Source organism: Pipistrellus hanaki (assembly GCF_964339955.1).
Source record: "Pipistrellus hanaki genome assembly, chromosome: 17".
In the NCBI taxonomy this organism is placed as follows: Eukaryota; Metazoa; Chordata; class Mammalia; order Chiroptera; family Vespertilionidae; genus Pipistrellus; species Pipistrellus hanaki.
In genome coordinates this window covers 21,499,869-21,515,773 of record NC_140519.1, presented here as the reverse complement: position 1 = coordinate 21,515,773, position 15,905 = coordinate 21,499,869, and the positions used below count along the sequence as shown (strand labels likewise).

Here is a 15,905-nt window from a genome sequence, read left to right as displayed (position 1 = left end):
ACAGATTATTCCATAAGGAAATTAAACTACTGGGGAAAGTCCAGGAGTTCAAAATAGAAAATGTAGAAGATGCAGCGGAAGCACTTAGCCAAAAAATATTTTAACAGAATACCACAACAACGAAGCTGACAGCCGTCACCTGGATCCAAAGCCACCTTGAACCCAAACAAGAAAGAATACGCCTTTACCTTCAGCCATTTTGTTTGTTCAATCCATGAGTGGGAGACATATATTGAGGTTGAAAACCGAAGCCCCCTCCGCAGGTGGCAGGCCCTTCCCCACTGAAGCTCCAGCCAGCCGTGTTCCGTGGGCCAGGCCTGGAGAGCTGAAATCGGACCTGCCTGCACACTGCTCACCGGTTATTTTTAGAGGCCTCTTCCTCATGGCCAAATACTGCCAACCACTCAGGCTGAGAGGCACTCCAAATAGCCCCACAGCCTTTCTCCCACTTATGGGATTCCTTTCTCCTTTGGTCGTAACTTCCTACTCCAAATCCTAAAGAAAAAAATCAAGTATGCGGGATCCAAGGACAGAACAAATCGGGCTGCCTGTCTTGTTTTCTTGACTTAGGTCTTCCATAGCGTTTAGCCCAAGGGCCAACTCATTCAAAACTGAAACAAGTCTTGCTCTACAAGGTGGCCCCAAGCCCGGAAGCAGCTGGATTTGGCCCTTCAGAATCCAATCAAATGTGTCCATGAAAAGACTATTACTTAGTTTGAATGAAACAGAACCCAGCGTGGAAAGAAATGAACACTCTAGAATTCTGATGCACAGGCATTACCATCCCAAGACTAATGCCTCCAACAGCAAAAGTGAAGCAACAATAAAAAATGGTTTTACTGGATGAGGAAGAAGAGAGCTGGGAAGAAAGGCACAAGGAAAGGAAGGCAGGGGAAGTGAAGGAGGAGGGGGATGTGGCAGGAAGGCTGGGAGGGAGGGGGCAGGGAGGGAAGGAGCTGGTGAGCAGGAAGAGTACTGATCTAGGAAACTATCTCAGAGAAGGACTTAGAAAGACAGTGACAACCGCACTGTGGTTTTGTTCTACTTTCCTCCAACCCCATTCTCCAAATATTCTCCCCTGGGAAATAAAACCAGCCCAATTTTAGTACCATTTACTCACTGATCTAAGATAAGCAGTTCACAGAACTCATCAGAGTTCTGATTAGTATTCTAAATTAATTTAGCGCAGATGGTATCCAGAGCAAGGCGGCAACCTTTCTAAGTTGTTTACGAGTCTTTCTGTTTCTCAGTCACATTTCTGTTGCTTTCAGAGAGTGCGTGAGGGTGACAAGAGACCCTTCCTTCGCGCCCCTGGAAACCAAGCCACTACATTCGCATGGTGGGTGGCACATTTCACACTCAAAAGACCCAGAACTCAACTCCCCTCCACTCTGCACCCAAAGCTCATTCTTATCTTACCATTGCTATAAACCCCACCCGATTCACCTTCCTAATCACATCTTCATTCTTATTGAAATACCTCAGTAACTATCTTCCTGGCTTCACCATCCTAATAGATTCTGCAACTTTGCTAAGAAAACTCAGCTTGTTTGGGCCCATATAAGGGCTCCAGGATATCATGAGACACCCAGAACACAGCTTCTGTACCAGCTTCGATTTGAGGAAAGCCATAAAACCATTGGGCTTGGGTTCCCTTGCCTATAAAACATGTCTTGGCACAAACTGGGCATACAAGTATTTGTAGAAGTCACCCACGCAGCACATTTGTGTTGACTGGGTCAGAACTAGTGCACTGGCCTCCCCACCTCCAATCCCCAGCTCTCTTCCTGAGCCTAACCTGCCACCAAGATTGCCAGAGCTGCTAGGGTTTCTCCTCTCCGTCCAAGGCCAGCTGCATTCCAAATTACAGGTCTGTGGCCAAATGCTGACCAGAGACAAGAATCACAGCTTTTAAATCTGGATGCACCTCACCTCTGAGTCTTCAATGAAGCTCCCATTACTCCTCCTCGACAAATCTGTCTCACACATATTCACACGTCCTAAAGTCAACCCTTCCCTTGGTCTTCTGTAACAGTTTAGTACAGCTATTTCAATAAGATGTCTTCATTCCTCCGTTTCCCATAATGGCAAACCGATCATTCTACCTAGGGTGATTAGGATGTCTCTGAAGTAACATTTAATCTATCACAATGCTTCTTTAAGGAAAAAGAAATTGTGAATTCCAAGTAACTATCTCTTATAATGTCAAGTCATTTTTTTGGAAGGGAAATGCTTATGCAGTTCAAAAATAATTTAGTGTGCATAGAGCAAGCCAGGTCTCAAAAACCCTGGTCAAGACAACTTAACTATTTTCCGTTATAAGCTGTTGGGATAAGAAGGAATTACGCAGAGAAGGTTGCTCAACCTCCAGGAAGGACATATTCACCACAACCCTCTTCAGATGTAACCATGAAAGATGATGAAAGAGAGAGAGAGAGAGAGAGAGAGAGAGAGAGAGAGAGAGAGAGAGAGAGAGCGCGAGAGCGAGAGAGAGTGCCTCCTGGCAGGTGGAGAGCTAGAGCAATGGAGAACACTGTATTGGAGGCTGCTTGGAGGGCACAGAACTAGACCCAGTCAAGGAACAAACACTCCCTTATGTAGGACCTGGGGACATTTTCCCACGGGATTTCAGAATTACCGTGGGTTAGTGACTGCTATGTGCCTCCTGTTCTTGTTCTGCCTAAAGTTTTGACATTTAACCTCTCCCTCGCCCACCCATGTGCGTTAGGTATGGAGGGGTGCCTGTATGAGCTCAGGGGATGGGCAGACAACTTGTCTTTTTAGTTTGTAAAGTCTCCAAACGAAGAGTTGCCTTTGGGACTGATGTTAATAATAAGATTCAGGACTTTGAGCCTGATACTGGGATTAGACGAGGCTTTGGGGAGCCTTAGCTTGGAGGTGAATATATTTTATGTGTGGGGTGAACAATTGTGATCAACAAGGAAGGCTGTGATCTAATCAGCTTCATATCTCAATTCTTCATGTCCTTTGGCATGTGACCATGCAGGACAGTAAAAAACACAAAATATATATATATATCTTGCTCCGTTGACTTACAGCTCACCTGTATGACATGTTTCAGGCCTCAGAAACAAGTAAGGAGGTGCTAGTTGCTTTACTAAGCATGGCCTCTTATGGTCCTCTATTCTGCTGTAAGTAGAACATACCCTGGGACATAGTGGGCTATCCCATTCCTTCTTTAGCCACACAGCCTCCACGCAAAACACACACACACACACACACACACACACACACACACACACAACTGTAGGAACTAATAGCAACTCCTAGGTCCAAGCAAAGACCAAACATCTAATGTGTGCTCTGAGGCTATTATTATCAGCCTGACATCACTAGAGAGCAGGAGAGCCAAGACCTATGTCCAGTGAGTCCTGGGCTCTACCTTCGTCCAGAACCTAACAGGTGAGAATCCATCCTGCCTCTCAGGGACCAGCACGGACGGCTTCCCTCCCCCCACCAATCAGCCACCTGACAGCAGTGGTTCACCCGTCACCTGGAGGCTTGCCAAACACACTGAGTGCCTGATTCTGTAGGCCGGGATGGGGCCTGAGAATGTGCATTTCTCATAAATTCCCCGGATGATGTGATGCTGCAGGTCCACTAGCCATCCTTAATTCTGTGGGTCTGGAGGAAGAGAGAGGAGCTCTTACTTCTACGAATTCCCAGACCACCATTTCCTTACCACTTAAAAAAAGGGAAACACATACACATACACACACACACACACACACACACACACACACAATAACCTGTTCCTCTGAAGTCCATACCATCCAATTATACTACCCCACTCTGCCTCATCACTGTCATCCACCACCTCCAGTGACTGCTCGCCTTCTCCTTCCCCCCTCCTCCTCCCCCCCCCCCCCCCCCAGCAAAGTCTTCTTCACCTCAATCCCCACCAAAGCCACATGTGGCCAACATGACAGGCCCTCTTTCCTTCCTATTTCATTCCCACTAGCCTTGTTCCCCTCCACTCTGTACCCAACACTCATTCTTATGGTAAATCTTACCCTGGATCTTGCTATAAACCCCACCTGATTCACCTTCCTAATTTCATCTTCATTCTTATTGAAATACCTCAGTAGCTATCCTCCTGGCTTCACCATCCTAATGGATTCTGCAATGTTGCTAAGAAAAGTTCAGCTTGTCTGGGTCCACAGAAGGGCTACAGGATGATATCATGAGACACCCAGAACACAGTTATTTAAAACATAAACAAACTTTTCATCTTCATATAGCCTCCAAAGCACATGGACCAGTTTTACCATTCCAAAGCTAATATTAAATAGCCAGTGTTACAGAAGTAACAAAAGACAACCCTGCAGACATTGGGCGACACACGTTTACACCCCTCAGCTAGGGAACACTATCTCCACAGGCATCCAATCCAGTTTACGAATCCGCTGTCCATCACTGAAGCCACTCCCCGATGCACAAACACCCTCCTCCTCTGTCCTTTCCCTGCATCCACCTGCTTTCACAGCCTCCGGATGAGCACAATGACTCACCACCTCCGTGGCAGTACAGGCAGAGGGGCACACCCACCGAAATCAGGCTCAGCACACAGGGGAGCAACCACAACCCGCCAGCAGGGCTGCCTGTCAGTCTGACCACACATCTCTAGAAATCTCACTTTCCTATTCCCCACACTGACGGTGTTAAATGACTCTATCTTCTCATACTCAAAATATGTCATCGCCTCTTACTTCACAGAGAAGGCAGCGCCATCAGCAGCGTCTTGCTGGGGACTGCCAACCACACAAGGCTGGACTCACCTGCCTTCACTCTCTGTTTCCCTCCTAATTAACCCACCTCCCTCCCTCCTCAGCTTCCTTCCCCTCTCCATCCTTTCACCTGTGGATACCACCCACCGGCCTCTGCCTTTCCCTTTACCCTGTGGCGAGCCTCTGCTTCGCCTCTCTTCTTCCCATCACAGATGAAATTCTCAGGAAAGCAGTTAGCTCACAGTTCTTGTTTTCTAGGTGCCAGTTCACTCCTTACAGCCTGGAGGTTGCAATCTGGCTCCCACACAGGGCTCCAGGGTAGTAGCGGCTCAAATGTCACAGTGATGACTTCCACGTCATTGAAGCCAAAGAAAATTTCATCTTACTTGCCCTCTCAGGCGAATTCTCCCTCCTTCTAAAACATTCCCCCTCTCTTGACGTGCATTACTTCAGAATCATCTGGTACGCTGCCTACCTTTCTGGACCGTCTAATTTTCAATCTCCTATGTCAGCTCACTCTCCTCTAATGAATTAGCAAAGATGGAAATTCCATAAGCCGTGGTCCTAGGCCATCTCCCGAGCTGACCTCAGGTACCTTCTATACGGCTTATAGTTTCATGTCCTTTGAGTGTCAAACCCACATATTTGCCTGCTCAATACCCCACTTGAATGACTTAAGGAAATCCCAAACTCAGCCTATCCACAAACAAACCCACGATCCTTCTCGTCTCTCCAGTTCCTAAATCAAAACAGCTGTTTAAGCCAAAAACCTGGGGCTCATCCTCCTTTCCCCAACTCCCACCTCTCGGAACAGACTGAACCGTGTGCTTTATGATAAGGCTGTGGGACCGGCTGCTGTGGGTTCCAGTCTCTGCAGGAACTGAAGACTGGAGGTCGGCCATGCTGCTCAGAGCAGGAGCCAAGAGAACCAAGAGCGATGGCTGCAGTGAGAGGTCGCCAGTTGCCAAGCAGCACATAGGGATGTCAGCTTCCCGTGGACAGGGTGCTCGGGTTTGCACCCTCCTGTCAGCATCTCACTCCAAAAGGTTGACTGTCAGGCAAGGAGCTCCCAGGAGCAAGACACGGTGGGGTATCCACCAGAGGTCGATGCCCAGCAGAGCTGGAAGGAGTGGTAAGCCCTGGGGAGGGTCCTTGTCCGGCCTCTAGAGAACTCAGAGGAAGCATGAGGGTGCCTGTCACCTGGTGGCAACCATGGACAGTTGTCCACCAGTGGAGGTGACAGATTCACAAAAATGTTCTAAGCCAGTTATTTCCCCTCAAACCCAACTGCGTAGAATAAAATTCCTCTGCTACCCAACAGTCCTGCCAACACTGAATCCTTGACTTCTTTCAAGATGTAGCTTACTTGTGTTTTTATTTATATGTTTTCCCCCAACTTTTTATGGCTCACAAGTTTAAATTACTAGACTGTTGTAATGTAACTTTTTAAATTATGATGTTCACCCTGTTTAGCTCATAAAAACACAAAAAGCAACATGCATATTTTAGAGAAAAGGCATATAGTTTACTTGTGAGACTTGGTGGGAGTTAAAAAACCTAATTAAAAAGAAATGCTTACTGTAAGAGACATCAAAAATTCGAAGGTGGGTTGGAGGGTCAGTTTAAAAGACCTTAGAATTAGGGAAATTTGAATGTGAATTTGATATTAGGTAACAGCACGGTAGCAGTATCAAATTTCCTGAGCATAACAATTACATGAGGTTACATTGGAGCTTACCCCTAGTTCTTAGTGCTGAAGAATTCAAGGGTAAAAGTATCATGATTTAATTTTCTAATGATTCAGCAGAAAAATGAGTACATAAATAAAATGGTGTGTGTGTGTGTGAGAGAGAGAGAGAGAGAGAGAGAGAGAGAGAGAGAGAGCAGAGAGACAAATAGGCAAAGACATCAAAATATTAACAACTTGTGAATCTAAATAATCTTCCTGTAACTGTCTTGAAGGTTTGAATTTTTTCAAATTAAAGTGTTGGAAAGATACAGATCTCCGGGGTCATTCTAGAGAATCAGATACTCTAGTGCAGGGGTGGGGAACATCTGGCCCACGGGCCATAGAAGGCCCCAAGAAATCATTTGGTCTGACCCTGCCAAGGCATTAGGGGCGAGTTAATTAAATGTTTGACTAAATATAGCAGGTTAATGTTTAAGTTGGTAATTTTGTATGGCCTGTGAATCTATAATAATAAAAGTGTAAGATGCTAATTAGACTGGACAGCCGAACGACCTTCAGACGACCTTCCAACGAAGCCATGCATTGGGCCTCTAGGTTATATTATAATCTAGAGGCCCGGTGTATGAATTCGTGCACAGGTGGGGTCCCTCTGGGTGGCCTACAGGGATGGGGCTGAAACTGGCAGTCCAGCACCGACTGCAGCTCCTACCTGTTGTTCACCCCAGCCCCACTGTGCCTGCTGTGGGCTTGCATCCAATCAGTCCCCAATCAGGAGAGGCTCACACTGCCACAGCAGCACTCACCAGCCATGAGCCCTGTGTCTGATGGCCTACCAAGGGGAGTGGCCTGTGGGATGGGGCTGAAACAGGCTCTCGGACATCCCCCGAGGAGTCCCGGATTGTGAGAGGGTGCAGGACAGGCTGAGGGACCCCACCAGTGCATGACTGGGTTGGGGAGGGACACCACAGGAGGGCTCATCTCTCTTAGTCCTGATTGGCCAGACCCCAGTAGCAAGCTAACCTACTGGTCGGAGCTACTGCTCCCTGGTGGTCAGCGCACGTCATAGCGACTGGTCAACCAGTTGACTGTCCCCTGGTGGTCAGTGCATGTCATAGCAAGTGGTTGCGCAGCCTTAGCATATCATTAGCATATTATGCTTTGATTGGTTGTTCGGTTGTGTTGCTGTTTGGTCTATTTGCATATTACCCTTTTATTATATAGGATATCCAACCAGTCCTTGGCAGAAAAAAAAGATTCCCAACCCCTGCTCTAGTGGGTAAGGGCCAAGAATCTAAATAGTAAAAGCTCCCAGTTGAATTCATGATTGAATTCTGGATAATAAATAAATAAATAAATAAATAAATAAATAATTTTAAGCTTCAAGTTTTAAGGATGCTTCTAGGGACAATCAAAGAAACCTGAACACGGAGTGCATCTCGATAATACCAGTGTGAGATTTCTTGGGTTTCAGAACTCAATTGTGGTTACGAAGGAGAATGTCCTTGTCCTTATGAGTTTACAAGGAAAAGTAGTTAAGTGAGCTAAACTGTCATGAGAACTATAACTTACTTTTAAGGAGTTCCAGAGACAGAGAAAGGTAGATACACCCACATAGAGTGCACACTTGGCAAACAGCTAACAGCTGGTAAATCCAGTGAACAGTACACACAAGTCTTTCAACGGACAAATCTTCTTGCTATTACGTAAGTCTGAAAGTTTCAAAACAAAAAAATTGAAAAACTACAAAAATAACAACATTCAACTGGCTTTTAAAAAGAAGGTAATAGAAGTCAAGAATCAAGTCCTAAACCCAGCAGAAATGAAAAGAACACCAATGCAGCCTCTGGTCTCAAACTTACTAGAAACCAAGTGGAAAACTATCTCACTTCATGTTTCCCCCTTCATGCACATGGTGCTCAGGGATGCCCTGATTTTCACCTCAGATTTCCCTGGGAGAATAAACCTGACTCCTCTACTACCCGGAGGCCACGCAAACACGCGGAGAAGGTAATGTGCCCCAGGAGGACGTTCAGTGCAGGACAGCTGTCCCCCCGGGGTTCGCAGGACTCCCTCACATTCACACACCACAACCCAAGGGCCTCATCCAAAAGCTCATTCACTCTGAGCAGTCTCCATCCCTGTCACCCTAACACCCGAGATCACAATTCCAGATGCAGCTCCACCGACAGAAAGGGACTTCCTCTCCCCTGCCCTGGCCAGGAACAACACTAACACTGCAAATTCTTCTGCAGCCACATCATACAGGCAACCCACTCTGAGACCGCCAGCAGTTAAAAAAACTAACCAAACAAAATACTAGGCCTTCTGAAAAAGCATCTACTACTTCAAGCCTCTCCCAGCATCCTCAACTGTGAGTGCCTTTTGCAAAGTGCTAGCCAAGTTCAAGTCTGCCTCCCCAGCCAGGCCATCCTTTGGCATAGCGTGGTCTTTCCCTCCTGGCACTATTTTCCCTTGGAGCTCTGTGCCACACACAAACTTAATAAGCATTAAGTGGGCAAGTCTCTCCTGCAGTCAACCTCAAACCATTAAGTGAGCATGCTATGGGTATAGTCTGGCATTCAACTGTGCCTCAAACCAGATCACGTGATCAATGCTTTACCATCTTAGGCACAGGGGGATTGTCAGAGATGGTTTCTAAAGAGCCTGAAGGAAGGAAAATTACAAGGGATCCTGGTCACTTAGTCTGGAAAGCTTTTCTAAACACATAATGAATTTTTGTTTTTTTATCTTTTAAAAAATATATATTTTATTGATTTTTTACAGAGAGGAAGGGAGAAGGACAGAGAGTCAGAAACATCGATGAAAGAGAAGCATCGATCAGCTGCCTCCTGCACACCTCCTACTGGGGATGGGCCTGCAACCAAGGCACATGCTCTTGACTGGAATCAAACCTGGGACCTTTCAGTCCATAGGCCAAGGCTCTATCCACTAGGCCAAACCGGTTAGGGCAGGTTTTTGTTTTTTAAAGAAATCTGCATTTAGTAAACCTGTAGTGTCTCCTAGTGTTCCTGGCTTTCTTTTCTAAGTACTTAAAATAATTCTTAAAAATAATTTTTAATTCTAGAATGTGCCTACTCTTGAAATGAGACATCGGTTTATATGTGCTCTGAGTCTACCTTTCTTTCCTTTCATCAAAATGGGCCATTTGCCCCGCAAATGTCTTTCAGGTTTCCCAAAGATTAACACCCCTACCGCTCCCCAGAAAGCTTTAGATGGGTTTGTAGTTCTGAGAGTCTCGGAAAGCCTCAGCTCATCCTCAGTTCCTCTTTGTCTCCCCATTCCTTGATCCTGCTCACTTCCCTCATTCAACACTCACTCACTGGCCTGCAGCCACAGGGCAGCAACTTTCCCAGAGGCCGGTGCTACACGTTAGTACTGTCTTCCCTTCCCACTGGGCAGGGGGCCTATGACATAGTAAACCCTCATTTACCTACCTGCACATTTACATAGTGCTCCCACGAAGGTCTAAAATATACATATACCTTTTTTTAAATTTTTTTTTTATTTTTTGCCCATCTAAATGGTAGAGCAAATCTAACCTACATAGAGAATGTTGGAAACAAAACCACACTACACAGCAGTGAGGTGGGGCTGGTTCTGGGTGAGGAACAGGAATGGCCAGGAGAGGTACAGGGAGAGAACCTCATCAGCGTCATCAACTCACCCCACACCCCAACTCTGTGTCCTTTTCCTCCCAACCCCAACCCAGATCAAAACCAAAGTGATGGCCGTTGTCACCACGTGCTCAGAGATGTCCCCTAACCGTACCTCAGTGACTCCTTTGGCTCTAAACACCCTCCACAGCCCCTCCCTCCACTCCAGCCTCAGTGAATGCACTCCTCTTTCCCACAAAGATGTCACCAGACCCAGTCATCAAGCAGCATGCTATCCTGCATGGACAATTTCAAATGCTGGTCTCTTGGCAGAGTTCTGGAGATACCTAGCCTGCTGCTGAAGGTTCCTAGGAGCATGACCCCCAAAAGTCTGACTTGCCAAAAAAGCTGAAGTTGCACAGCTTTCTGCAAGTCACGGAGAAGCCCAAGTTCAGGCAGCAGGCACAGGTGTGTGTTACAGGTGCTGTCCTGGCACCGGGCAGGACCTCTCCACTCTCTGTGGTTAAATGTTTTTAATACCACCCTGGATAGAAGTATCTCCCTCAACAGAACATTTCTAGTCAACATGTAAGTCAGATCAGCGAAACACAGTGCTTGCTAGTAATGAAACACAAGGTGCTAAGTTTTCAATGGCTTTCCCTGTTTTTCCTAAACACCTGGATATTCACTCATTCAACACATGCTCTTGAAATCCCAACCTGGCCCTGATCACGAGGGGGGTCCATCGGCCTGGCCTGCCCCCTCTCACAATCCCTCCCCAAGTGCACGAATGTTGTGCACCAGGCCTCTAGCATAAATAAAAAAGAGGTGAGGCAGAGAATGGCTAGAGATGATAAAAGGAGCAAGATGATGAAAGGCCACCTAGATCATGCTGAGGAATTTAAACTCTTGTCTTGAGTACTTGGGAACTACTTGAGTTTTTCAAATAAGGAAGTGAACATGACCTGATTCCTACTTTATAAAGATTGTATGATAGAAGGATGACACAAGACCAGTTCTGAGTAACTGACAGAATGATGAAACAAGACCAGTTATGAGTAATCTAAGCAACACATGAGAATTTGCAATGTTCAGTAAAGTATCTTTACAGTCAAAACCGAGATTAAAACTCTGTTACGAATTTTTCCAAATCTATGAGCTTTGACTAATTGAACTTCTATTTCTTCATCTACAGAAAGAGAATTTAGACAATTACTATGATAATTAAATGCAAAAATATAAAGAAGTACACAATGTCTGACATAGTTAGCACTCAATTAAGTGGTAGCTCCCTTTTTCCTCTGTCATTGTTGTTATGTCTAAGGCTCAGGAGCACTTTAGAATTGATGGTCATCAATAGACAGCTGTGAAGAGTGTGAGCATGGGATCCGAACAAGGCCAAGCAAAGAATCCTGGGAAAATTACCCTTTAGGGAGATGACAATGTAAAGAAACACGAAGAGCCCAGTGGATCTGGGATTGGGGTAGTCTCTGTTGATTCTGGCCAGAAAGACCTGAAGTAAAGGAGTAAAGAAAATGAATCTGTATTAATCATTTGTAATATCTGGCTGGGTAGAGTAGGCACAGTAGGAAGAGCTTTAGGTATTTTTTTGTTTTGTTTTAGATTAAATGAGAAAGACCAAAGAAAGGGATATGAAGGGATGGAGAGAGTTTTCGGGGAAAGATAAGGGCTCCCGTCCATGAGAAAGTGATGTTCACTTAGGGTCGTGGTCGGCGAACTGCGGCTGGCAAGCTGCGGTTTGCTGCTCTGCTAACTAATGAGTTTTCCGACCACTGACTTAGGGTATCCTCCAGAGAGGCCCAGGTTCAATTCCAATCAAGGGCATGTACCTTGGTTGCCAGCACATCCCCAGAAGGGGGTGTGCAGGAGGCAGCTAATCAATGATTCTCCCTCATCGATGTTTCTAACTCTCTATCTCTCTCTCTTCCTTTCTGTAAATAATCAATAAAATATATTTTTTTAAAAAAAGAAGAAGAAGAAACAGAAAACTTAAATGGCCATATAACATTTAAATCATAAGGCAGTTCCTCTCCTCCCTACTCTCTGTTCTCTTTAATGCTGGGTAAATGGCATAAAGGTACAGATGAGTTCTGTCAAAAAAAATCTTACCCCCCCCCCAAAAAAAATAAATTAAATAAAATAGAATAACACCAGAAAAAGAGAAAATCTTCCTAAATCCATGTGAGTGGCTAAAATAACCTTGATAACAAAACCAGCAAAAAAAATTACAGGTCAATTTTACTTATGAATATATGAATACAACTAATCCAATAATATTGATCACATGGTTGGGTTTTCCCCAGAAATGTAAAAAAAAATATCTGCACTTTTAGCTATTGAATAAGAAAATGAAAAGGTTAGTGGGAGACATAGTCACAATGCCTGTCTGAAAAGAACTTCTATCCAGAATATATGAAAATTATAGTTCAATATCAAAAAGACAAAAAAGCAATAAAAATGGGTAAAAGCACTAAACAGAAACTCCCCAAAGGAAGATCATGTAAATGGCCACTAAGTACAAGAGAAAGTACATGCCATCATTCGTCATATGATTTTAAATTACATCGAGAAGCCACAAAACACATACCAGACGGACTAGAATTAAGAAGACTGACAACACCAAATGTTGGTAGAGATGTGAAAACAACTTACCAAACACTGTTGGGGGGAGTGTAAAATATATTTATATATTAAAAATCTAAAAATCCTTGTTCAGTAAAACATACCTCTGGAAAGGAATATGTGAATAATCAAGCAGAGAGAGAGTCTTTCCCACACAAATACCCCGAAGGTTCTGGATATAAAAAGGAATTCTACAAACCGAAACTAAAAATATAAAAGGAAACAGAAAAACAGGCAAAATAGATGAAGAGGCAATTAATTCACAGAAAAGGAAACAGGAATGGCTCTTCCACAAGTAAGCTCAAAGGTGATTGGGAAAATGCAAATTTAAACCACAAAGGACTGTTCCACACCCACTAACCTGGTAAACAGTAACCCTCACTACCAAGTGCTGGTAACCTGTGGCAGCACAAAGGGAGCTTTGTTCATTGTGGGCGTGCGTGGAAAGTGAGATAATCACTTTGGGGGGGGAGGAGGGGGAAGCAATATCTAGTAGGTGTATTTGCTGTAACCCAACAATTCCAATCCTGAATTATGTTCCAGAAACACCACAGGAGATGGACAGGTACAAGAGTGTCCAGGGCAGCAGTTAAAAAGATAAATAAATAAGCCCAGCCCGCTGGCTCAATGGTTGAGCGTCGACATATGAGCCAGGAGGTCACGGTTCGATTCCAGGTCAGGGCACATGCCTGGGTTGTGGGATGGATCCCCAGTGCGGGGCTTGCAGGAGGGAGCCGATCAATGATTCTCTCATCATGGATGTTTCTCTCTCTCTCTCTCTCTCTCTCTCTCTCTCTCTCTCTCTCTCTCTCTCTCTCTCTCTCTCTCTTTCCTCTCTGAAATTGATTTAAAAAAAAAGGCCAAGTGGTCTCTGACAGCAGGATGGCCAAACAGTGGGACAGTCCTACAATGGAGAACTACACATTTCCGTAAGAAAATGGAGAGCCAGAGTTTGGTAAAATTCAAACAAGTGGAATCAATCTAGTAGGCCAAGAGTGAACCTATTCATAAAACTGTTGACACGTGCTAAACAAGTGTACATATATTCCTACGTACCGGAATCCTTCCGAAACAGTTTTCACATGTATTGCTTTTAATAATGGAGAGATTTTACATGAATGAATGGGAAATGTATAATATGCAGCGTAACATTATATAACATTGTTTGTGTTTCTGTATATTATACAGAAATGCATGAGAATGATTACCACAAAATGTGTAAGAGTGGGAAGAGATCATCACACAGGACAGAAGAAACCAAGAATGGGTAACACTTTTATTTCTTCACCTGTGTGGTAGATATGCATAACTTTATATCTATTTCTAGGCCATAAGTATGTACTATTTCAAATAGAGTTTTAAAAAAGAAGCATACAGAAATATTTGCATTCTAGAAGTCTGAGCGGCGACTCACTGCCAAACAGCATGAAATAATCTATATAACTCAGTAAATGGCAAGCACCCTATTCAAACTGATTTAATTTAAGGAATGGAAAAGTGAAATTGACGTTGGGTATTTTTTTAAAAACAAAAATAACAACATTTACAACACAAACTTCCATTGTCATGTCAGGGGGGGAAAATAACTGCTCCTAAATAAAATTTACACGTGAATTTAAGACCAAAAAGGCTTTCCAGTATACCATTTCAGGAAAATTGGAATTTAAAACAGGGTGTGAGAGCTAGGAGGAAAATAGTGTCTACTGGCAGAATAATAAACAAGAAACAGAAGTTAAGAGACAGGACAGAACACAAAACAGCAGTGAGTCTGCACATAGAGTGGCAGGAAAGGCTGCCAAACTTACACACAATATGAGAAAAGGCAGTTGCACAAAGCCGGTTATGGAATGGTTATTCTCCAACAATATTCTCTCACTTTAAAATGAAGACTGATGCTTGCTCGTCTCCATACAGCAATGAGTCACTGGGTTAAATCTGTAGGCAACTAGGAGGGAGAGAAATGCTGGCATTTCTCCAAGTCCAGCAAGGGTGGCTTTCACTCAGCTCCAACGGCACACCCTCCTCCACTGTCCCTGGCCCCACTTAATTCATTAACCCTGAATCAGAGCACAGAGAGCATCCATGGCAGATGGGGACAGTCATACTGCAGCCAGAATGACCAGGCAAGTCATCTGGAACCCATGGAGGAGGGAGCAGTGCCAAGGAACAGCCCAGATCTTTACAAAGATCTTATTTCTTAAAAGATTTGTTCACCAAGCGAGCTCAGCATTTCCTTTGAGTCAAACCGATTATCTATAGCAAATTTGTCCTTGGGCATCATCCATCTGATCAGAACTTATCTTTAAGTGATTTGCCATTAAAAGATAACCATGTCAGCCAAAGGTAACTAAGCTACATCCCTGAAAAACAATATCAAGTGCAGACCGCATGCCTGAACCACTCTCATTTCGGGGAAAATAAAGCAAGCAAACATTTAAAAATAATAATGACTAACAACAGAACACCAGCTGAACTCCCAGCACTACCGGCAGAGAAAAAAGTTAAAAGTGAAAGCCCTGGGTTCCAGAGGATGCTCGCCGGGAAGAAGAGAAGGCAGACGTGAAGAGCCGAATCTCTAGTTCTCCACAGAAACGGCCAGAACCATGGGACCAAACGAACCCCAGTCTGCGTCCCCCGGACAGATGACACCATGTGCACCGTGCTGAGTGGGTGCTGTGCAGCAGAAACCGGATTCTAGAATACACACAGGTTTTATTTAAGGGAAGTTAATTTTTTTTTTTTTTTAATTCGTATCTTGTACAGAATGAAGTCAAACCACTTAGGGAGATGCAGAAGTACCCAAGACTCAAACTAAGCTGCCTATTTTCATGATTTTAAAACAATGTGCTGGAAGAGCATCAAAAGATGAAGCCGTATCTGAGCTCTAGTAAAATAAAATAATGTCACGGACCTCGGAGGAATGAGAGGGTAAATCAGCAACTTGAAGGTTGTGGGTAAGTGGGATATTTATACACCCCCAGAGGGGGACAGAAATACACCCCCAAAGGGGGTACTCAAAGCCATAGTATAATAAACAACCCCTAGAACATCCATTCTATTTAAAACACAGCTACTACAGAATAGAACCAAAAAAAAAATGTTTTTTTTTTACAATAATCAAAACATTTCAAGCATGCAATGAATGGCCAGCTTTGTTCTCACTCTTAGATTAGAAATACTTTAATGAAAACGTTTAAAAATAGGAAGGTA

The 15,905-nt window shown here is 44.3% G+C and overlaps 1 protein-coding gene across 15 annotated transcripts in view; it reads right to left on the bottom strand.

Annotated features, from left to right (window-relative positions):
* Window positions 1–15,905, bottom strand: part of ASPH (aspartate beta-hydroxylase) — a 156,222-nt gene that overhangs the window by 135,497 nt on the left and 4,820 nt on the right. For 4 of the 15 annotated variants that reach the window (XM_084865088.1, XM_084865089.1, XM_084865080.1 and 1 more), the window contains exon 1: window positions 189–345. The exons of 10 other annotated variants lie outside the window; for them this stretch is intronic. In XM_084865088.1, coding sequence (XP_084721214.1) covers window positions 189–198 — 10 coding nt within the window. In that variant the 5' untranslated portion in view covers window positions 199–345. Of the gene's footprint in view, window positions 1–188; window positions 353–15,905 lie in introns of those variants that run through there. One more of the 15 variants, XM_084865085.1, reaches the window with a different exon arrangement.